General features: G+C 43.1%; 1 protein-coding gene across 3 annotated transcripts; it reads left to right on the forward strand.

Moving 5' to 3' along the window:
- The first annotated feature begins 2491 nt into the window (after window positions 1-2491).
- Window positions 2492-23013, forward strand: GXYLT2 (glucoside xylosyltransferase 2). Of its 3 annotated transcripts, XM_084214378.1 has the most exons (9): window positions 2492-2801; window positions 8752-8941; window positions 9140-9271; window positions 14984-15235; window positions 16598-16721; window positions 18982-19154; window positions 19763-19894; window positions 21757-21873; window positions 22292-23013. In XM_084214378.1, exons 1-8 carry the CDS (start codon window positions 2620-2622, stop codon window positions 21823-21825), a joined length of 1254 nt encoding a protein of 417 aa, XP_084070504.1. In that variant the 5' UTR covers window positions 2492-2619; the 3' UTR covers window positions 21826-21873; window positions 22292-23013. The 3 variants fall into 3 exon arrangements, with proteins under 3 accessions (XP_084070504.1, XP_084070503.1, XP_084070505.1); XM_084214377.1 differs by having other exon boundaries at window positions 21757-23013; XM_084214379.1 differs by lacking the exon at window positions 19763-19894 and having other exon boundaries at window positions 21757-23013.
- Window positions 23014-23796: the final 783 nt, after the last annotated feature.

A 23796-nucleotide genomic window follows, 5' to 3' on the forward strand; every position in this document is an offset into this window, starting at 1 on the left:
GAGGAGGAATTCCCAATCACATAAAGCTCTTCTAAGCTACTGGATTAATGCAAACACTGGCAGGGTAAACAGGGGACACATCCTGATGGATCAAAACAAATACAGTAGGAAGGAGAACAAGAAGATCCAAGAGCAGAAAAGTTGTTTTAAAAGCTGTAATTTATTAAATATATCACCTAATGTAGAATTAATCTATATTTTCTGCCTTTGGACCATGAGAAGTATTCTGGTTCTAGATAATTCTCTGCTGCTGACTGCCTTACTGCCCCTCTGAAATGCATTCAAATATTTTTTCCTGGAGGGAAAAAGCATAATTATGTAACCTCTCCTAATAAAGTTTTCTTTAAAAAAAAAAGTGGACAAACAATCCTGCACACTGGAAATCCACTGAATATGTACTGAACTGAACCAGCAGTTCAAGTACTGCACAAAAATTAAATAATTTGCTTCAAAATAGATAGTTCTCCCCACTGGAGAGATTGATGATGGTTTTATAATCAGCCTAAACTTCCTTATGTCCCAGTTTTCACGTGCAGAAATTAAAGATGCATGGCATATGAAAAGCTTTTTTTCATGTTAAGAATTTAATGATATCTAATTTCAGATGCTGTGCTGGCTTGTTTTGGACCAAGGCCTCAGTCATGTCCTCAGAAACTTTTGATGCATTTCCAGAGAACTTCAGCACTAATTAACTTTTAGACCTTAGAAAGTAATCTGCAATAAGTATATTGGACAGAAAGCTGGATTATGAACCAGTAGGCACCATCTTCTCTGGATAAGTTCAAATTTGCAGGACAAGCCTGTGAAAGATAAAGAAGTTTCATCTGAGAATTTATTCTTGTCTCACTGACACTTTCCAAGACTGCCTCAGAATCATATTTTTAGAGCCCAAGAACTCCCAGCCTGATATTTTTTGTGCTAATACTTTCCTTGTAACAGAACTATTTATATATTGATTTTAGTGAAGAAAGTGGTGCATTAGCCATTCTGCTTTTTCATCCAAATAAAGGATGAAGTCACATATCTAAGGAATAAGTATTGCTTTCTTCTGTAAAAATACATACTGATTTTTTTTAAAGCTGCAATGAAAAAGTTTTATTTGGAAATGTACAAAGACTACATCTACTAGTGCATCTTTCTGATGAAGGGAATTTGGCTGGTATAAATTTAATGGAGCACAGAAGAATTAAAATGCATTATCTACAATGTGTTGGGCAAGTAATTAGGACAACTTGCTGTTTGCTTGAGAAATAGAAACATAAAGCTTTGCAATTTATAAGGACAATTGGCTCTACATTGCTAATAATAATGAGTAAATCTGGCAACCTTGGAAATGGTAATGCAAAAAAAAATCACTTAGAGGGCTTAATTGACACATCTAAAGAAGAAAGTGATTATATTGATGATACAAAAATCACACATTTGAACAGCTCAAGGATTTCAGCTGCTGGTACTCTTTTTCATTAAGTATAAATTTTGGTGAGGTATTATTATAGTCCATATATTCTTGGGAAAAAGCATATGTTTATGCATTGTGGTTTTTCTGTAGTTTCTCATTTAGTATTGCTATTTTCTCTTAGCATGAAGTAATTTACATTTTCATATCTGGCCACAATCCGAGTTGGATGAAACTCTTGAAACAGTAGTTGTTCATTGCATTTGGACTGATGCTGACGGAAAGTACATTTTGGGACACCACTGCTGAAGGCATGTGGCGTGAGCAATGTAAAATGGACAGGCTGTACAGTTCCCCTGCCAAGTGAATGCCATTGTCACTTCCAGTGGCTCCACGAAGGACGCGAGGCTCCTCCAGCACTAAACTTGCGGGGCTCCACTTTCCCTTCTCTCCCCTTTGGTGTCTCCATTCTTTGCACAGCTTGTACGCCAGCAACACGGGGCAGCCAGAGTCCTTGTATTTCTGTCATTCTGTACATTTCAAGGTCTATTTCTGTCACTCTGTACATTTCAAGGTCGTAAATCAGATTATGACCCCAAGCAGGATTTATTTCTGTGAGATTCAGTGTTGTGATTTCTGCTGATGTCGCACAGCAGACTGGCTAAGATGGGTCACACGGGACAAAGCCACCCACAAGTGAGTGAGCGCCTTGTTCCTTCTGCAAGCATTGCACTTTCTCGTTTACCTGCCCTCGGTGCAGATGGAATGAGGAGTGCGCGCTGCCTGCAAGTGATAAACTGGGGCAGCAATGCGGAGGGAGGCTCGGTTTCCCCGTAAGCACAGGCAGAGGAAAGGCGCTGTCGAGAGGAGCTTCCCCTTCTTCTCCTGATCACATTCACGCTCTCCCAGCCCTGCTCACCCGTGAAACCAAAGCTCCCTTTGAGTACCCGCGGTCGGTGCCGCGTTAGGAGCACCCACCGGCCTGTGGCACCGCCCGGCGTTCCGCCGTGCCCGGGCGGTCCCGGGGCCGGGCCGCTACTCCAGGCAGTACGGTAGGCGCGGCCCTGCCCGCCCCGCCCCGCGCCGCTCGGGCCGGGCCGTGCGGCCACGTCCCCGCTCGGGCCGGGCTGTGGCGATGCGGCCGGCGGGACGCGGCCGTGCTGCGCTGCTGGCCCGGCCGTGCCGCGGTGCGCACCCGGCCATGCGGCCGTGCTGAGCCGGCCATGCGGCGGCCCTGCAAGGTGGCGGCGGCCCTGCTGTGCCTGGCCGTGCTGCTGCTGCTCTATCTGCTGGCGGGCAGCGCGGCCCCGCCGCCCGCGCCCTCCGCGCCCGCCCGCCGCCCGCCGCGCCTCGGCCGGAGCCCCCCGAGGAGGAGCCCCGCGGGCGGCGGCAGCGCCAGCGCCAGGTAACGGGGGTGGCTCCGTGCCCCGGCCCCTGCCCTCGGGAATCCCCGGCCGCTGTGCCCGTGCCCGGCCCCACGCGTGACCCGCCCGCTCCGCGGGTCCCCTCGGCGGTGTCGCTTTGGTGCGGGTGCGTCGGGCACTTCACTCTCCCAGATGTTCTTCCCCTGCTAGCGATCGGCGATGAAAAACCCTTGTGCAAACTGCTGAGGTTCGCAAGTACAAACTTTTCCCTGCGCGTTTCCCCTGGCAGCGTAGTTGCCAGAGGTGCCACGGAAGGTTTTCCCCGTGTCCGAGCGGGGGGTTCCCTCCTGTGCAGGAGCAGCTTCTGAAATAGCGGCTTTTCCCTTGCTCCCGGCCTTGTTTCGGAGGCTGGCGTGGGCACTGTGCTGCCGGCTGTCTGCACTGAGAGGCTGCTGTCACCTCCGGAGCTGCGCTCCGCCGCTTTGCCAGGGAAAAGGGAATGCGGCTCCTCGTTGCCGTGTGGTGCCGCTGGGTTCCAAACTGCGGAGGCACTGGCAGATTTTAGATTTCGAGCTTTTTGTTTTGAATGTTTTTTTAGATGTAAATTAATTCAGCAGAACTTTAAAGGTGTTTTAAATCGTGATGTGGTGTGTTTCCTGTCCCAGCACCTTACAGGCAGGGTATTTTTTAAAAAACTAATTGGTTGAGAAAGGGCAGCTTTCAGTGGGTGGAGGACTTGTTTTCCCCTTTGCATTCCAATTATATTATGGTCAGTGTGACCTCATATATCTAATTAACTTGGTATGTCTTTGTGTCCCTGATTCATGATTTCACAGAGATGTTCTGAATGAAAGACTATTCCCGTTTCTTGAGCTCTTACTCCTTAACTTATTAAAGCAGTTGGTTTCTCCCAGCATTGTTACCCCACTGAATGCAGGAGATGTTTTCTGGGGCTGAGAGTGGGCCACGGACAGAATTTAAATGCCGGTATTAAAGCAGGATTATTTCCACTAGCGACTGTACCTCCTGAAGTCATTTTTCTTTAAGGCATATCTCTGTGATTATCATGGAAATCAAGAAGAACACTGAAGGAGGGAGCCCGGATAGTGTGAAACTGCCAGAGAGTGTAAACAACCATTCCACTTCAAAGCGCTTTTCAGTGGCATCTTCATGTTTCACAATTTGACATTATCTAACTTTTTGATTATTTTTTGACTTTGCAAGTCCTTTTTACAAGGTCTGCAACACAATGGGGGAAAAAAAAGGAGGAATTCAGTATTCAAAGTGTGCATTTTCTTCAGAATTTTGTTTGTGGGTCTTGGTGGTTGTTTTTTCCCCTCGTTATCCTGCACCATTGGACCCAGCAGGAGTTTGTATAACTGAGCAGCACAATACTGTAGGTCCTATTCAGCCATTTGCTGAAAGATTCTGTGTTATATTAGTTACTACTAAAATTTATTCAGGTCAGGGTATCCATAAAAAAAGAATTTTTGTGGGGAGGGTGTGACATAAGTGGTTTGAAGTGGAGGTGATGCTTGCCTTGTTGGAAAGGCATCAGGTGGTGGGATCTGCTGGGTTTTAAAAGCCTGATCCAAGCTAAACTGAAAGCACTGTGGGGAGTTTGAATTTGGATTGTAAGAAACAGGCCATGATTATCATTTTAGTTCCTCCTTATGAGCAAAGGAACATTATTTTTTTATTTGATACAATAGATCCCACTTTATCTGATTCATTCAGGATAATAACAAATCTGATATGGACTGTAAGATCTTGTGAGGTGATCACAGTGTACATGCTTGTATGAGACTGCAGAATTGATTGACAGAAATTAAATGTAAAACTTTTAAATTCATTTGTGTCAAGGTGGTTTGTCAGAGGATACAAGTTTTGAGCTCAGCTGAGAAACAAAGGTGTAACTTAGAATTTGTGTTTTCTTCATGAGAATCAGCATTGTGCAGGGAAGGTGAATTGTATTTTGACTGGGATTTGTAATATTGCTCTCTGTTGTCCCATAATATCAGAAGACATCAGGTTTTAAGAAGTGCAGAATTCTTTTAACAAAAGAAGCAATACATAAAGCTTAATGTAGGCACATGTCATTAGCTGGCTGATGCCTCACAAATGTTACCAATGACATTCATGTGTCCTGCTTTGTTCATTACATAATTTTGACAAATCTAGGTAAATTTCTGTTAGCTTTGAAAACTTGATTTTTTGTGGTGGTTTTACTGCTCATTCCTGTTGGAAGTAGCAAGTTCTATGCTTCCAGTAAGACTTTTTTATATAAAGAATTTGAAATACGTGCCAAACCCATGTGTGGAAAGTATCAAAAAGAAGGAGGATCATTTTACATTTGAAGGGCAGATGGGACCATGCTCTCTCTTAAACCAGCGTGGCAAAGCAGGGGAAGTGAACCTTCACCAGCACATTTAGTTCCCTGAAAGTAACTTTTCCAATGCAAAACATCCCTTGCATGGCAGCCTGTCAGGATACTTTTTCTTTCTGTGCAGCCTGCGTGTGCACAGATGCAAGTTTGGCTTGAGTTTGATAATAACGTGCTGAAACCCCAAGTATTTCATACTTGCTTCATAAAGAACCCACTTCATAAAAGGAGCAAGAAATATCCATTCTGGTTTTGAGTGGCTTTTCCCTTTTCTCTGAGTTGTAGGATAAGGTTGACGCTTCAACCATTTCTGGATTGACAGCAGCTCCAGTTGGTTTTGTGCAACTGCTACAAAGTGAGAAAGGTTGATTTAAAAACATTTGTATTTCAAAGTGTGCAAGAAAATGTGTTTCACATCATGGAGCTGTTGTTGGGACGTTGACTCAGGGGTGGCTCTCAGGGAAGGAGCCTGTTCAGTGAATCACCAGTTTTGATACAATGCCTAAATCTACCCTTGTTTGTGCTGCAAAAGTAAATGAGATCATAATGGGAAAAAGGTTTCAAAAATCAACAGCTATATTGCATTTTGGAAGCATCTGCATGCATTATCTTTCAGGAATAAATTTGAAGGCTTGAATAGATTAGCAGGCTCTGAAATGAGGTGGGAATGCATTATTTTGAATGGATTTGGATTGATTTAGACAGGTTTTGGGTTAATTATGTTTGAGGCACTTTGGCTGTGACTAATAAGAAAATTACATGTAATCTAAACTTTAAGACCTAGGAATGCATACTGTTGTGCTTGAGCACTCAGGCTGTTCCTGCTGTGTCAGTGCCTTTCTGCAGAAATTGTATTCAGTAAATAAAGTACGAGAGAGCAACTGGATGGGAGTTGCTCTGTATTGTTGGAAGGTCTTTGCTGTAAACATTTTATTGTGCTCCATCTTATCGAGTTCAGTCTTCAGGCACTCCATGGGGATGTTTCTGCAAGTATTTTGTGATGCTTTCTGGAGTGCTTAATCTTAGTTTGTGTATTTGTTCTTGTCAAGCATGTCAAACTTCAGGGCCCATGTCTCTGCCTTGCTTTCAATGTGCTTAAACATTTAATTTAGGTTATAAAATCCAACTACAGAGTGTTCATAACAGACAACTATAAAAGAATGAATGTAAATGTTAGGCAGAATTGGCTAATGATAATAATTGCGTTACTCTGTGGATCTTTGGGCTTCTTAACGTCTTGGGAGTCTCTTGAGGTGGGAAATTCTTAGCTGTTGTTCCTCCTGTCCTTTCCATTCTCCTTGCCCTGTATGGGGTGCCTGCATGAACAGGGCAGGGAAGGGGAGCTGGGATCTTCTTTGCCATGATCTGCTTGTTTGCCCTCCAGGCAGTTTGACTTTGCCTCTTCTACACCTTCCCCTTCTCAGGCTTGTAGATAATTGTTATTTTTTTTAAAGCCTAAGTTTAAATTGCAGTCAAATGCATCCTGCTGTGGAACCATCTCCCATTGCAGCTCACCTTTGTTTTCTCTGTCCTTTAAGTTTCTTTATGTACTTACAAAGAAGATGCAAAATGTTATGTCCCAAAGTTCTTCTGCACCTCATTGCTACTTCTCTCACTGATTATTGCCCTCAGTGTCCCAGACTATGACTGATGTAATTCAAATAACTCATTTTTCTGGGATGTTTATTCCAATTCAGGCCACTCCAGGCTCCTGAACCCCTGCAATGTTGGGAATTCCTCACCTCCAAGGCTCAGCTTTCTCCTCCAGGATGTCTGTGTTGTATGTCTATTGTTATCCCTACTCCTATGGGCTTTCCAGGCATTCTGCTTTCACCAGGGATTGCTTCTGCTGAGTCTGTCCTTTGGAAGTGTTGTCTGTACATACTGGATTTTTCACTGCAAAACAGCTGCAGAATGCAGAGCTCGCTGTGGTTAAAACTGCCCAGGAAAGCCGAGTGCTTTGGTGTGGGGTTTTGAAATGTTCCAATAAAAGTGCAGGATTTAGTCCCTCTCCCAGTGAATTCCATTGCCAGAAACTACATCAAAGCAGCTCCCAGCCTGTGCATGGCTTGATTTAAAGACTCAATTAAAGGGAAACATTACACAGATGGAGAGAAGGGGAAAAAGGTGATCTGTGTGAGCAGCTAATTATTCACTTCAATAATTCAGCAATTTTTACACTAATAGGTTGGAAAGTAAATACCACTTCACATAGATGTAATATTCCATTATTTATACACTGATGAAATTGGGGGTTAATTAGGACTAAAGCAGAAGATTTTAAACTCTTAATGAAACGCGTTGCTTTGTACAGTCAGTGAAGTGCCAGTGCCTGCTGTTCTTTTTTACACAGAGGTGAGTTACTCTGAAGGGTAGAATGCTGCTGTTACACAGAGCAGAACTTCAGTGTCTGGAAAAAATAATAACAGCTTTAAACTGTCATTTTTCTCCTTATTTAGAACTTCTGTTTGTAGCGTTAACTCCAGTGATTAATCATGTGTGTGTAATTGTGTGTTCTGAGCAGGGCTGGGATTGATGTGCTCTGCTCAGAGGTATGTCCAGAGCAGGCAGTGATCTATGATTTGCCTTTTGAACTCTCCAGGAATGATTACTGTGCCTGGGATTTGGTTGCTTGGTCAGCCCCATCCTGTGTGATGAAGGCTAAGTGCCATCTGTGTTGGAATGTGGATACACCATAGTGCAAGCATTCCTGGAGGATGCAATTTTTACTTCCACACTAATCACAGAACCAAAAGACTGCTTTCAAAAGGTCTTCAGCTCCCCAGGAGAACCTGATTTTTCTGGCTAGCTGGAAGCTTCATTGTGCCTCTTACTGTGTTCCCTATATCTGGATGAAATGTATTTAAAGCCCACACAGGTGGGTGCTAAGTGAAAATCCCACAGTTTGGTCCTTGGAATATAGTCTGATTCATCTGGGATATGTGACTATATTTGTTTTCAAAAATCTGTATTTTAGCAAAATCTCGTGGATTCCATGGGGTGAAATGGAGAACAGTCCTTTGAAACTCTGCCAGTGCCTTCAGGCCAGAATTAAGGCATGCATCTTTAATAGAAAATTAATTAACTGTTAGAACAATTTACATATGGATGCAGTGGTTTGTTTTTTTTTAATATGGATGTCTTCTTCCAGTCTAGCTATTATGGGTTTGGAAATGAAATTGCTGGATGCAGTTGTGTGATCTGCATTGTGTTAGAAAGTTGGCTGGGTAGTTGTAACTCTGTTCTGGCTTTGTGACCTCTGGGCTGGGGAAAAAGCTGTCATTTGCACAGAGCAAGGTGGTGTCTGCTTTGAGGTGCAGTGAAATTGGCTTCATCTGTGTCTGTAGTACAGTGGTTTTTGCAAAAAATGTAGGAATAACAGGAAATAGCCTTTTTCTTTATGTTATAATTGTAACACTGTTGATCTGTACCATGGACAGAAATTACCCTGCTATTTGCTTGTTCTGTAAATGTCTAACCCAAAAAACCCTCCTGATCCCTTGCAAAATGATGAAGAAAAAACCCACTCAGATGTCTGTTAATGAGGGATTCTCTTCATGTCTACCTCAGTAATTTTTATGTGCCTATCCCTGAATTTCCTATTCCAGGAAGCCTGGAGAGCAGAAACATCCAAAGGAGCCCTCATCCTTGCAGTGCATGCATCTGGCAGTGGTGGCATGTGGGGACCGGCTGGAGGAGACGCTGATCATGCTGAAGTCAGCAGTTCTCTTCAGCAGCAGGAGGCTCTGCTTCCACATCTTTGCTGAGGATTCCCTTAAGCCTGAATTTGAGACAAAGGTGGGTTTCTTTGTCATTTGGTAAATAAATAAATAATTAGTTATAAGTTTTAAATCTCTGAGAAAATTACATTAACATCAACAAGTAGCAGCTGAACACGTTGCTTATTGTACACAGTTATAAATTTCTTATGCATGCATTTTTTTACAAAAGATCTATAACGTGTAGTGTCTGATTTCCTCCCGCCATGTCTTTCAGTTAAAGGAGTGGCCTTCATCATATACAAAGAAGTTTGAGTCCAACATTTACCCAATAACCTTCTCAGTAGGAAATGCTCAGGAATGGAAAAAGTTATTCAAACCATGTGCTGCCCAGCGCCTGTTTCTTCCGGTAAGGCACCTGGATTTCTGAGTAGGTTGCTTCAGGAAAAGGTTAATTCCACAGAAAGGAAGCTTTGCTGGTGTAATATTAAAACCATTTTCAGGCTGAAACATCTGCTTAAAGATAATTTTAGTCTGTGCTTTAAGACACTGTAAAAAAAAAAAAAAAAACAACACAGAAATCCAGCCTGGCTTTTTCCTGGCTAACAAAGGATGTGTGTTTCTGATTTGTCTCTGGTTCCATGAGCCTCTCGGGCTCTCCAGACTCCAGAGAGAATGTGAGAACTCTGTCAGGGCAGCTCTTTTGGGGTAGATACTGTGTGCCTTTTATAAATAACATTCTTCACAATGTGCTCTCTTTACCCACCATCTTCCTTTCCATATGTTAGCCCCCTTAAACTGGTGCTCTCAGCATTCCCTTTTTTTTACTTCTTTTTTCCAAGACTGTCAGAGTTGCCCTTAAGGTAATAATTCCAGTGAGTTTGAAGTTGGATTTCCTGCAAGAGCTTGGTCTATCCTGGACTCTTCAAGTTCACTGAAAAGTTATATTATACTCAGTGTTGTAAACTTGGACAGAAGGGAAGTGTTGATACCAATTTTGCATATCAGAAGTTGAAAGAGTGTTTGCATAAAGCAATTTCTGTGCAACTGAGAACATCTATCAAAAATACCTCGTGGGTTGCTGTTGATTGGGGTGACTCCAGTGAAGTGACAAGCTGTTCACATGATCCAGATTTCTTCATTGCTGTCTTAGGAGAAGTGGAGGGGGGACAAAGAAATCTTTCCCGTCTCAGATGGAAGCAATCAGAGACAGCTGCATGTCCAGATATGTAGCCTGTGAATACATATGTGAGAAAATATGTGCTGTCAGCAGTTCTGCTGATCTGCCATTTAGGGGTGGACTATCAACAGCACAAAGGCCAGATGGGCTGGAAGTAACTCCAACTGCAGCAGGGATCCTCTCTCCCCTGAGTAAATATTTGTATCACCTGGAAGATAATCCTTAAGCGTGAGCTTGTTCCGTACAGTGTCAGGATGTCCTGGGTAAACAGAAATATCTGTTCTTCTGGGATACTTTCTGTCATTTTGAGAGACTAATCGTAGGAATGACTTTAACTTTTATTTCTCTTCACTGTTCTGATGACAGAAAGGGGTTATGCATTCATGCTGATTCCTTCAGGCTGGGCAGTGCTTTTACTGATTCCTTTTTGTCGCTCACACGTTGCTGAAGTTCTCCAGTAACTTCTTTTAAGGAATATTAGAATGTTGCTTGTTGTGTTAGCAGAATGAGGGGGCAGCTGTAGATGTTTGTTTCTCTAGGGGCAGTTGCAAAATGCTGTGTGTGGTCAGGCTTAGGTTTATGTCTTTGTGTAGGAGGGGCTGTCCAAGAGGACTTGCAGCTGACACGGAGTTGATGTGGGTATAATAAACAAGCTGTCATCATAGCTGAGGTGGCAGATGTCCTGGGGGACCCTCAAAGTTTGGTGCTCAAGTTCACAGGCTGGCACAACCTTAGGCTGTTTCTGGGTAATTCCAGCCATTAGTTTGGTGTTTTGGTGTTTGATAACTGGGTTCCGATATCCTGCTTGAACTGTCAGCACACAATGGGAGCAGAGGGTTTCAAGTGTTCACTAGTTCACTGTTAGAGAACTAGTTTGATTTTTATTTTTTAATAAATACCAGCAGAATATCAGTTTGGGGTTTTTTCATCCTCCTCTGTACTGAGCACTTTTCCCTGCAGCAGCATGAAATGTGCCTGGATTTCTGGAGGACCCCAGGAGAGCAGTAGATATCAGATGCTTAGCTCTCAGTTGTGCAAATTGTCTTGCTCCTGATAATGCTAAACCCGAGTGGAATGCGAGTCTTTGATTCACAAGTGCCTTTCCTGCCAAAGAAATCTCCTCTGCAGCACCAGCAGGCTGTGAAAGTGGACAGGAGGATCTGAGGAATGTGTTCAGGGTAAATGGGGTAAGAACCTTTCAGTGCTTACCCAGTGATGAAAGCAGAGCTGTGGGATGTGACCCTGCAGTTTGCAGTACTGAACTGTTCTGTCCTGGGCAACAGGCTGAAGTGCGCATTCCCAACTTGTTGACTCTGCCCAGGATGCTAAAATATTCAGGAAGACTGTACAGCATCCTGCATTTTTCAGAGGCATTCTGAGACATCTGATCACATTTGCCACTTCGATGGAGGGGACGTTGATGGAACCTCTGTGTAATCTTACAGGTCAATCTCTTGCTGCACTCTGCTGCAGCAAAACCATCCAGGGCATTTATAGAGACACAGAGAGGAAGATGTAGATCTTTTTGGTAAGCACAGAGTGAAACTTTAACATTAAACTAGGAGGGCAGTGCTCTCAGCAGTCACTGGGAACTGGTTTGTATTCCTGCCACGGGTGTTAAGACAGCAGGTGAGGAACATCCTCTGGTCCCAGGCATGTTGGTCCCTCAGGGCTGGTTGCAGCTGTCTGTGTGCTGCTCTTCTGGAGCTACCAAAACAATCAGCTAAAGTATCCTGAAATGCCTAAGGGATTTTTGGATGAACATTTAGAGCCCTTCTCAAAACACTTAATCTACTTAAGAGCTTTTAAGATAGATTAGCAATATCCCTGTGTTACAGCTTTCCTCTTGAGGGATGCTCAAGTATCCAGCCCAGGGGGAATAGATGCCAGGGCCTTATCTAGACAAAAGTCTCTGCTGTAACTTGAGTTAATCTCTTACTACAATGAGGTTTAGTAACTCAACTTCGTGGCACTGTTACTCTAGCATTAAGCTTAGTGATTTGTCCCTAATTTTGGATAAAGCTGTGCTAAGCTGCAACATGAGCCCTCACAAACCCTTAGGTAGCCCAGCTTCACAGAACACCAGTGTGTGTTTACTCAGGAGTGTGTTATTCTTTGCCAACCTTGCTAACACAGGGAGAATCTATGGAGACAGAAGTTGTGAAATCAAATTACAGATAATTGAGTATTTAAGTGAAGTGCCAGGCTAAATATAGCCAGTTCTATGCAGAACTTTTTGACAGATTTACTAAGAATACTCTATATAGCTGAAAAAAAAAAAAAAAAAAAAAAAATCACACTTTTTAAGATGCAAGTGCCTGCAGAGCAAGGGGAAGACAAGCAGAGCAAGCTGTGTTTCTGGCCATCCCTTTCCAAAATCCCAGGCTGTCGAGTGTGTCTGCATGGTTTGTGTGAACTCAGACCTCCAGACACGGCCTGGCAAAACTCCTGCTCCAGGTCACTGTGTGTCACTTTTAACCTGCACTGCAAGTTCCTGCTCTGTGAGGAACTCCTACAGCTGCAGTGGGTGAAATTAAATCCCCCCTACCCAAAGCACAGCCAGGAGAGATGTGAGCAATTCAAACTGACATCTGCAGCTTTTAAAGGAGTCTTAACACTCAACATGTGAAAGTGGGAAGGGTTTAAAGGAGGTAGCACAGCTCTTTTTTTAGCCACTTGGGTGTCATTGCAGGGCAACACCTTGGACACAGGAGAAGGAAGAATCTTTTAACCAGCAGAAAGGAGAGCATGTAAATCCTGAGAGGGCTGGAGTCAGGGCTGGTAGGGACTGCACAAAGAACTGCAATACCTGCTTGAATCTGTAAGAAAATTATAACAGTCCATAGACTTCCACAGATTTGTGTCTTGAAAGCTGCCTAAAGAATGTTTTTCTGCTGGAACAAGCAGTGGCCAGGCTGTCACTTATGCTTGGGAAGGATGAGGAGGGTCTGTAGGTACCCATTAAACTTCCCCCTGAACTGGGGTAAGTTTTTCCTGCTGGAAAATTCCTCAATTTGCCTTTTCACCAGGGCCCCCTTAGACAAAAATCTTACATGGTCTGCAGTGTGCTTTGGATCTACGGGGAAAGTCTGCTCTGCTTGTATTCCAGTGTTACCTCCTGTCTCAGACTAAATTTGGGACTGGTTTTTCTTTTTTTTAATACATTTTGATTTTATGTGACTTCATATAGCAGGTCCCTATGAATCAGGGCTCCTAGGTGGTACAGAATAATTAATACACAATACCCAGGATATCCTTAAACTGGAAACCTTTTTTGTTTTCAAACTGTCTTTCTTCTACTGATTTATTCTTAGAGTAGCTGTCTTTTTTATTGGTTTAGTTTTTTAATACTGGACTTGAGGATACTTAACATCTGCAAATATTTACTCTGAGCTCTTAGTGTTCTACTGTACAATGTTTGTCACTTACTTACAGATACCTCCACATCGTGGCTTGTGAGGTTTTTGTGGGAAAATGCTGTATTGCTATAATCCTCCATCCAGCAGAGATCTGGGCTGTGTTGAATGTTTTTACTTAGAGTTTGTTGTAAGCCTAACTTTTGTTTAAAATGCAGAGACAGTTCCTTCTCCTGCTTGCCCTGTTCTGCAGGAAGAACATGTAGTTATCCTGTCAGAAATACAGGTCAGGGATTTGTTAAACTTGACTAAATGTCAGTCTGAATCCCAATGGGTTGAGTCAGGTGAAAAATCTCATTTAAGTCTTTACTCAGGGATTTGGCATTTTAGTGAATTCTGGTTGAGCATGCTTAGAGGTGATATTTTTCACCCACTTTTTCACCCATCAATTCTAATGTTGTTCACTCTTATTTCACAGGTAATCCTCAGTCACAATACATTAGAATTTATGTAAAACCCGATTTCTTTGGTAGAACCTGCATAAATAGGAGTGTTTGTCATTAATGTCATTGCAGTTGGATGAGAGAGTGATTGTTGTGTTCCACATGGTGAAAATCCAAAGCCTTTTGGGTTTGCTTTTCAAAGAAGGAGAGAGAAGTAAATAGGGGTTTTGTATAGACCAAAGTAAGAAAATTTCAGTACTTCAGGAAATTTTGGACAGTTCTAGCAAATAATGAGCAAGAGCAATGAAAATGTAGTTGGGACTGGTGGTCAGCTGTAGGTAATAAGTAATTTATTACTTTACAATAATAAGTAGGTAATAAGTAATTTATTACTTTACAAAGACTTGAAGCACCAGGTGATTTGTCCCACCATGGATATTAATGAAGGAGTGTGTAAGGATTTGGGCAGCCACAAGGGGGAACATGGTCAGCAGGAACTGTTGAAATATCCTGGCTCTAATCTGCAGTTACACCCTTCTGACCTGACCAACTTTACTGTAGTTACTCCTCATACAGAATCTGGTAACAGAGCTCAGAATATGACCTGGTATGTTTTAACGTGACATTTCTGTTTAACAGCCAGATTTTGTTCTTCAGGGGGATGCACATATGTTGGTGATCGATGGGGTTGTCTTAATTAATGTGAAACAGGTGTATATATTAATTATATATGAAGGTAAGTCTAAATATTCTGGTCTCCTGGGTTACCTGGTTTACCCTTTCTGCCAGTGGAGATCTTCAAAATGGCTCACTACATGCATTTTATTTACATGTAATTTCTGACCAGGTGCTAGGTAGTCCTTGCAGGTATTTTTGGGAGCTCGGTGAATTGCTGCTTCATAAGAAGGTTAATCCAACCTCAGTGCCCTGGTAGCTGCTTTATTGTGCAGTCTGAAAAAAAACCACAGCAAACAGCAAGCCAATAATCTGATAGCTGTTGTTCCTCTGTGTAGTTACATTTAGCTGATAAATCAATAACCTCTTCCAAATGATCAGTTTGATGTAAAAGTGCCTTTTGCCAATAACCTTTGTGTTTGTTGCCTCTCTTGTTTATTTCTCATCCTGCTGCACAAACCCCAAAGGTGATTTTAAAGGATGTGGATTCGCTGCTTTACGTGGACACTGACGTGCTGTTCTTGAGGCCCATCGATGACATCTGGCACCTCCTGAGGGAGTTCAATTCCACCCAGCTGGCTGCCATGGCCCCTGAGCACGAGATCCCCAAGATTGGCTGGTACAGCCGCTTCGCCCGGCACCCCTACTACGGCAGCACCGGCGTCAACTCCGGCGTGATGCTGATGAATCTGACACGGATCCGCAGCACTCACTTCAAGGTGAGAGCAGACAAACTCAGGATTGCTGTGTTTTTGTAACCACATTTCTCCTCACAGAAAAAAACAAGGCAATCTTCCCAAGAATATTTCTGGGATTCACATTCTCTGAACCTCAGAGAATGATCAAAACAATTCTTATCTCATTTGCTGTGCCTGTGTTGTGCCAAAGTAGAATGCACTGTGGAGATTGTTTACCCAGAGTGATGGTGTTTTGTTTCCTTGGCGTATCAGGGCCAAACGTGTGTGATTGTTGGGACTGTTGGCTGACAGTCACAAGTTGTTGTGCAGTGGTGTGCAGAGTTGAGTGCTTGGCAGATTCAGTTTAGATGTAATGTAATACAATATAGAATAATATAGTATAATAAAGTAATTAATTAGCCTTCTGATATCAATGGAGTCCTCCTCATCATTCCTCTCCTTGGTCAAGGCATTCCCTGCAAATACTGTATGTTTTCACATCTTGGAAAGCTCAGTGTAAAACTGCATGATGTTCGTAGTACAAAGAATCAGAAAAATATGGAACATTTATAATTGGATATTAAAAGCTATTGTGAATGAGATTATTAAAATAAATGAAACTTCCTCAAGGCTGGAGCTGTGCGAACTTGCAGCTGAAGCAGTCTGGTAGCAGTGTTAAAAATGCCTTCCCCAATGTCTTACATTTCCCTGAAAAGATACATGAAAGAATAAACTCAAAGATCTTGAGTGCAATAGCTGTATTTTTTTTTTATTGGAAAGCTTGATGTGAATACCCTGAGAAATTGGTGATTTTTGCATCTGTTGTGAATAGACTTTTGCATCCTGCTGCAGATAAGTGACTCTGTGAACTGATGTAAGTGAGAAGGGAACATTTTCACAACAGATCTGTGTCACTGAGCACATATTCCGTAATCACTAAAACTTTGCTTACCCCAAGGGCAATGCCAGGGTTTCCCACATTGTTACAGGAACAGCTGGAGGAAAAAACCCCAAGCATTGCTCTTACTACCGTAATTCCCAGGGAAGATGATCTTTAGTCTGTAATTTTCCTTGTTTTTATACCTCGGTTTTCACTTTGTCCCTACGTTTTCCACTTTTTCACTTTTTTCCCCTCTTGTTACTTGGAATAGGAAGATTGTGAATAGCAGGAGCTGACATCAGAGCTGGGCCCAGAAGACTTTGTTTTCCTGTTTAGATAAACACAGTGAGTTCTGCTGTTAAAGCCCTGTCCAGGTCCAACATTTCCTGGCAGTTTTTAATTTTTTACCTGGGTGTCCAACATGGCTTAGCAGAGCTTAGAAATTTTTGTGTGCCCACTCTGGGTCAGATACCACAGCACTGATCATGGTATTAACCCCTTGCTTCTGTTTTCCTGCCCTGCAGAACAGCTTGATACCAGGTGGCTTGACTTGGGAGGAAATGTTATATCCATTGTACCAAAAGTACAAAAATTACATCACGTGGGGAGACCAGGATTTGCTAAACATAATTTTTTACTTTAACCCAGGTAAGGAATGATTCTTGGAGTCTTCATTATCTGTGCTGGGAAAATATATTGAGCTTGATTTTTTAAAATGCTGTTTGTTATTTATAATATGCATCAGTACTCTGGTATGGAGTTATGTGTAACTGCATCCCCAAAGGATTTATAACCTATGAAAATATTTCTGACATTGCTGCAGGTAATGGGGCTTGGACTTGGTTCCATTGAATATATAAATCTGTTTTCTGGAGATTTGAGAAAATAATGAGGTGTAAAAGTAATGATGAAGTGAAGGGGTGAAGTTCATGTTGTGTATGTCCTTTAGGGTGTCACTGGACCAGGGTGTAGCTGCAAAAATGTTTTTGTTTCAGATTACTTATCTGAACGTAAAATGCCAAACTTTCTGCAAAGCTAAGCCCCATTTTTCTGAACTTCAGCTGACTTGTGATACTTATGCAAATCAGTAACAAAGCTAATACAGGGAGAAAGTGGACACAGCCATTGGAATATCTCACCTAAAGCAGCGTCTAGCCTCTGAGCTGAGTGGCCTGGCCTCAGCAGGCACCAGATGATGTCATGGATGTCCTGCTGGTGAGAAATGCAGGGATTTAAACACTGGAGCATAGCACACATTTCCCAGAGAAGCTGAGAACCTCATTTCATACTTCTAAATGGATGCTGAGTATCCATCCCTACTGCTTTTCCTGGTTTCCTGTGAACTTGTCACCTTAACTTATCTTAAGAATAAACCAAGTTTGGAATTATCTTTATTTATTTTGCTCCCATTTCTTTTTCTCTGGAGTCACAGGGTGGGTAATTGGATATACTCAAATCCAAGCAAACTGCTGGAGTGAGGAGAAGCAAAGCAAAAGGCAAACATCTGCTTACTGCAGACAGATATTCAACATCAGTGTCCCATAGATTACCCCCAGTCCTAGGGAAAAATAGAATGGGAATTTATTTCCAAAAAGAAACAAATGTTATGGGAGCATGGTCTCCTGGAGAAAGAAAAATATAGAGCCAGGTTAGTTGTGAAGTCAGACACAAGCTGTTCACTGAAGTGGGCAGGAAAAAAACAAAGGCTGCAAAAAAACTTCAATATTGTGATGAGTGTTCTCTATCAAAGCTACATGTGGAGTCTCTTCTGCACCACAATCTGTCCTTTCCCCAGAACTGGTAAAGGATTTTTTGTGAATTGTGTAATATCAGACTGCTCCAGAAAAGAAAGAACTGTGTACCATTAGCACAGAAAACTGGACTTTCTGGGGTTTTCAGCTTTGGGTTGTTACGACTGGCTGGGGAGGGAATTGGCCAAGACTGCTGCAGGTGCCTTTTTATAGATGTGAGTTAAAACCACAGAGAGCTCTGTTCCCTGGGCCTGAGGAGCTGCTCTCTTTACCCATCGCCAGACTGCTCTCCCTTTCTGGAGAACTCTGCTGGAGAGGCCTTCAGGGAAGAAAAGTTCAGAAAGTTTTTCTTCTGCTTTTCAAGAATCACATGAGACCAGCTGCAGGCTTCCTGGGAAGCTGGGAAAGGCCAAGGGAAGAATTCAATCTTCAGTGCTTCTGCCATGCCCTGCTGGCACCAGCCATCATTCATTCTTCCCCAGGGCCAAGGCAGAAAGGTTGCAGGGACTGGAGTGATTTATGACAAGCAGATTGCAAGCACTGTGTGCATGGAGTTAAAAAAAATCACCAGGAGAAAGGGAGTTATGAGCCCTTTTGAGAAATTAGTCTCATCTCTAAATAACCTAGACCTGTGAAATTAATGGATGATGACTCTTTGGAGGGCTGTGGATAAAATACACCACCCCTTATGCTCTGCTGTGTAACAAATTGTCTGGCCTCTGTGACAGCATCAGCAGCAAACACTGGATATACTTGCAAGCTTTCCCTTGCTGGCTTCAAAAGGAGTCTGAATTTTTCATAACCCCACTGCTGTGTGTGCTTCCCCAGTCATTCCTGTCACTCCAGAGACTCCTTCCTACGGCAGAGGGTGCTGGACAGTGCCACCTGCTGTGTGCTCTCTGGTTTGGTTCTTCACTTCAGCTTTCTGAAGAGCTCCCTTGGGTTGTGTTCAGTGCCAGATTTTGTGTTGTCTGTGTGTTCAGGACCAGCAGCTGGGGAGTGGAGTCACCCAGGAGGGAATGAAGTGTCTCTGCTGGGGATACTTGCAAAGAAATGACTGAACATTCCTCGATCATCGGTTCCAGGCTGGTTTAATTTATTCTAACTCTTGTCTGACGTGTCTCCTCTCCTTCCCTGTGCCCTGCTGGCGTGGGCAGAGTGTCTGTACGTGTTCCCCTGCCAGTGGAACTACCGGCCTGACCACTGCATGTACGGCAGCAACTGCAGGGGGGCGGAGGAGGAGGGCGTCTCCATCCTGCACGGCAACAGAGGTGTCTACCACGATGACAAGCAGCCCACCTTCAAGGCCCTCTACGAGGTGATCCGGGATGTAAGTGCTGCCTCCACAGAGCCACTCCCTGTGCCTCAGGGTGGATTCACTCAGATTGCTCTGCCAGCCATCAGGCCGGGTAGTTGTGTTTGGGTAAAACCCACCAGACACAAATGAACATGGTTGCTTTGGCTTCTCATGCATTTGAGGTGGTTTAAACATTTCTTTTTTGTATTATAGTAATCAAAAAGGCTGATCAATTGCTTTTCTGTAGTACTGAAGGTAGAAAAAGCTGGAGTGGAGTTTCTCATACTGGGGCTGCAGCTCTGGTCCATAAATTCCCAGGGAAAACTTGTCCTCCCTGAGCACCTCAAGCCTCCAGGCACATAGGGAACAGAAGGTTGTCTGTAGGCACAGGCTGGGATGTTGTGTGTGTACAGCTCTGCTTGCCAAAACTCCTGTTTCCTTACAGTATCCTGACATGAATAAAATTCCTGTCAATGCACACTGTCAGGCAGGCAGGATATGAAGTGATGGGGTCGGTGACACTTAGCAGGTGAGGGATAAGACATTCCCTACCTATGGAAGGTTTTCTCTTACAGAAACTTACAAACTGCCCTTTCACAGCTACTGAAAACTAAAAATTCTTTTTTGTTTCTTTTCCTTAGTTTCCATTTGAAGACAATCTCTTCCAGTCCTTGTACTACCCTCTGCAGTCGAGGTTTCTGGATACAGTGCACACTTTATGTGGCAGAATTCCACAAGTATTTTTGAAGCAAATTGAGAAAACAATGAAGAAGGTGTATGAAAATCGTGTCATTGTGTACTTGGGGGCCAACCACAGATACTAACTGTAGCTCTCTTACACAGAAGTTTTAAGTCTTGTACACCATTTCATGAAGGATATAAATGAAGAATATGAACTCTTTTACTGAAACTCAGAATTAAAATATTTCTTTTTCCAGTTTTCTAATAACCCTTGAAATTACAAAAAGCAGGAAGTCATAGGAGCCTACTGAGATTGTTGCTGAGAAATCAGGAGAATCCTTTCTTTGTGTAATACAGTTGTGGCCTGCCACCTCAGTCCCTTACAGTTTAAGAATGTATTCTCTGGCTTGGTAATGTGATTTGCATGAGGCACAGTCCAAGACTATTGTCAGTGAAGAGTACAAACCCAGATACTGTTGATCCATCCTCCTCTTTAAATACTATTTCCTGCACAGTAACAGCAGTATTCCACTGCCAGACAGTTTTCCATCCCTGCCTTGGGAGATGGCCAGTGCTGCCCCTGACTCCCCTCTCCTGTATGGAAGTGTATTTCTGCCTGACACTTCCATTTTTGGGATCACAGGATCACAGAATTCAAGAATGGTTTGGGTTGGAAGGGACCATCAGGGATACCTTGTTCCACACCCTGCCATGGGCAGGGACACCTTCCTCTAGACCAGGTTATTCCAGCCCTGTCCAAGCTGGCCCTGAACACTTCCAGGGATGGGGAAGTTGAGAGCTTTATGCTGGGATCAAAATGAATAGCCTCAAAGTGGAAAGGATACAAAATGGCTTTGATGTTTATTTAAAATACTTAATTTAGCTTAAATTTCCAAGGTATGATCATCATCTTGTGATAAGCACAAAGAGCTTATTTAAATTGCAGTAGCTGAAAGATGCTTGGGACCATTCCCTGGGGAACTGGAAGTGAGGACACTCCTGCAGAGCAGGAGAAGTGAGGACACTCCTGCGGAGCAGCTATCCAAGAGCAGACTCACTCCTAAAGAGCAGTGATCCAAGAGCAGACTCCCAGAGGGCATTTTCTAGGTGTAAGCCCCATGGGTGTGTGTAGGAGTGCTTCAAGGAAGCAGCAGAGAAAATGATGTTACTTTTCAAGTCTGTTGAGCAGAAAACATCAGCCATTACTTGGAACTGCTCATTTTTGTATCTAACAGGCAAAGTAGGAGCTGGGTGAGGTAATGGAGCCTTCCCCTAATGAAAGGAAAACTGGCACAGATGGGATATCCTGTACATGTACCATACATTGGTTAGAGAGAAATTCTTGGGGACTGTGGATGAGGGAAAGGATATGTTCCCAAAGTTAAAATAGGATTTCTGAGGAATTGCAATTTTGGGCATTCTCCCCTATCCAGTCAGGGTTTCATAAGAGAACACCAGGAATCTCCCATTTATCTCAACATTTCTCTCTCCTTGTGTGGCAGTTCCTGAGAGGAGGGAAAACATGACCTTGTTGCCATCCCAGGCTGCCAGATAAGAGCCTGTGCAGGGGATGGAGTCCCAACAAGCTTTTCCAAGCCCTGGAGCGTGAGAGTGTCTGTGACACAGCCTGGCAGAGAACAGGGCTGCAGGCAGCTGAGCAGGGGAGCAGTGGGATGGGGGCTTGGAGTAAGGGACAGCAGAACTGCAGGACCTCGCAGGAGTGACAGGAACAGAAACCTTGTTTGCACCTCTGCTGCAAATCGTAATCACAGTTTGGTTAAACAATGTGCTCTGACTCCAGCCCTTATCTCACAGTGTTTGCCACCTGAGTGTAAATTGACATGTGAAGGACAGAGGCAGCTCGACTGTTGGAACTGAGAGCCTGGGAGCCAGAAAGTCATTTAAACTTGAGCAGAGATACCTTTCCAACTTACCTTAGGATTTTCTATTTCAGCTGAAGTTTCAGTTGCCAATTTTTAAGCAAGAGTACGCTTCTACCTACTCAGAGAAGTTTGAAATGTAACCCAAATGAGCATTGAAGATTTCAGAACCAGAAGACAGAGAAAAGAAGGTAAAGCTGCTGATTTAAAAAGTCTAAAATAATGTATGACAGGTAAACCTTTAGACCAGCAATTCTGAGAGCTTGTATAAAGTATTAGCTTGCTTTTGGTCTTTATTTTCAAGTGTCAGTATAAAGCTGACACAGGTCTAAGGAGCTGGTGGAGCTGCATGCTGGGCAGGCTGAATTCCTGATTTCCATGGTGTCTCCAAGGCACAGAGAGCTGCAGAGCACAGTCTTGCTGCCCAGACAGTTGCAGCCCCAGTGCTGAGGCCCTGCAGTTTGGGAGGCTGTGGTTGTGTAAGCTGTGATTCAGCGAAACCCGCAACTACGGGCACATTCAAATGAAGGAGTGGAATTCATTACAAAACAAAGGCATTATTGCATGTGAACTGATAAGAGATTAAAGCAGTGCTTTTTATGTTCACAGGAGGTGCTGCATTTTGGTTAGGAAGAACTGAGTTGTGTTCTCAACAGCAGTACTTCATATATTTATATGAAGTACTTGCTTTAACATGAAGACTCTTGTTAATGTAATATCAGCTGGCAGGAAGAATGGGGGAGGTTCCCCCCTGCTGGGCTTTTTCTGAGGAAAAAGCAATAATTTGAGCTCTCCAAAGTGTTTTAAAACAATTACGTAACTTTGGTTTTTGTTGTTGTTGTTAGAATTTTTAATTTATATTTCACTACAGCTTCCAAAACCATGTTATATTTTATTTTTAACAGTAGTTGATTGTAATATTCATCTTACTTAGAAATGAGTTTAAATTCATTTTGTATTTCATACTTGTGGCTAATTCCATGTTAATTAGCCTTCATTTATCTTAATAATGGGATGTGTAAATACTTACAAAGACTTTATGTCCTCATTTCCCCTTCCTCTCCTGTGTTTTAGTTATTTCCACTGGTATAATGGATAGAGCTCACCAGCATTTTGCTTACAGGGGAAACTGGAAACTGCTCAGTGTGTGTGTGTGCACAGCATGAGCGTGTGTGTAAAAAAATGTCCCTTTTCTCTGTCGCTGAATTGCTTGTGGATTTTTCTTTGACAAGTGCACTGATTGTTACAGCTCCCAAGGAGGCTGAGCAGTGCATTTCTGAGTTGAAGACTATCCCTTGGCTTACAATACAAATAAATGAAATTTTAAGCAAGCTCTATAATTTGCTAGTTTTCTTTTAAATACAAGATTTTGTGCTGGTCTGGTTGGGATAGAGTTTTGTAGGTGTGATGTTTTAGTGTGTGTATACCGGGTTTGACAGCAGGGAACACAGATAAATGTTCCTCTTTTACAGTTTTACTGTCGTGAAAGAGTCTTATATTGGATATAAAGAGACAAATGTATTTAACTTCCCCCACAGTGCTCGTGTGTCATGCTGCAGCTCCAGCTGTGTTACACTGAGCATAGATCAGAACCTTCTCTCAAAGGAAACTGGAGTTTATCTGCTGCTCTTTATTGTTTCTCCATAATGTTTCACTCTCTGAAGGTCATTTAGCATCATTTCCTCTCCCTCCTTCTTGTATGCATTTTTTGACATTCTTGTGTGGTCACTGCTGTGCTGTCCTTGCTTGTGACATCTCTGTGTGACAGAAGCTCCTGGGCTGTCTGTTCAGCCAGATCCTGGTGCTGACGCTGTTCCCAGCCGGGTGATGTGTTGGGCTCAGCCTGAGCTCTCTGAAATTAAGAATAAAACTGTCATTGATATGGATGGGCAGGGGTGGGCCAGCTGTAAAACCCCAGCCCTGCGTGGGTTCAGGGAAGACTCTGGGTGTGTGGGGTTTGTTACACACTCACAGTCACACTGCTCAGTGATCCAGGGTTTTTCACTTGCAAACCTGGCTCCAGCCAGTGTTGCTGTGGGGAGAAGAGAGATTTCCCAAGCTGGGAATAAAGTACAACTAAAGAAAGAAATAAATCTTGACACTTTATCAGCTAT

This window comes from Fringilla coelebs (assembly GCF_963513975.1).
Source record: "Fringilla coelebs genome assembly, chromosome: 13".
Lineage (NCBI taxonomy): Eukaryota > Metazoa > Chordata > Aves > Passeriformes > Fringillidae > Fringilla > Fringilla coelebs.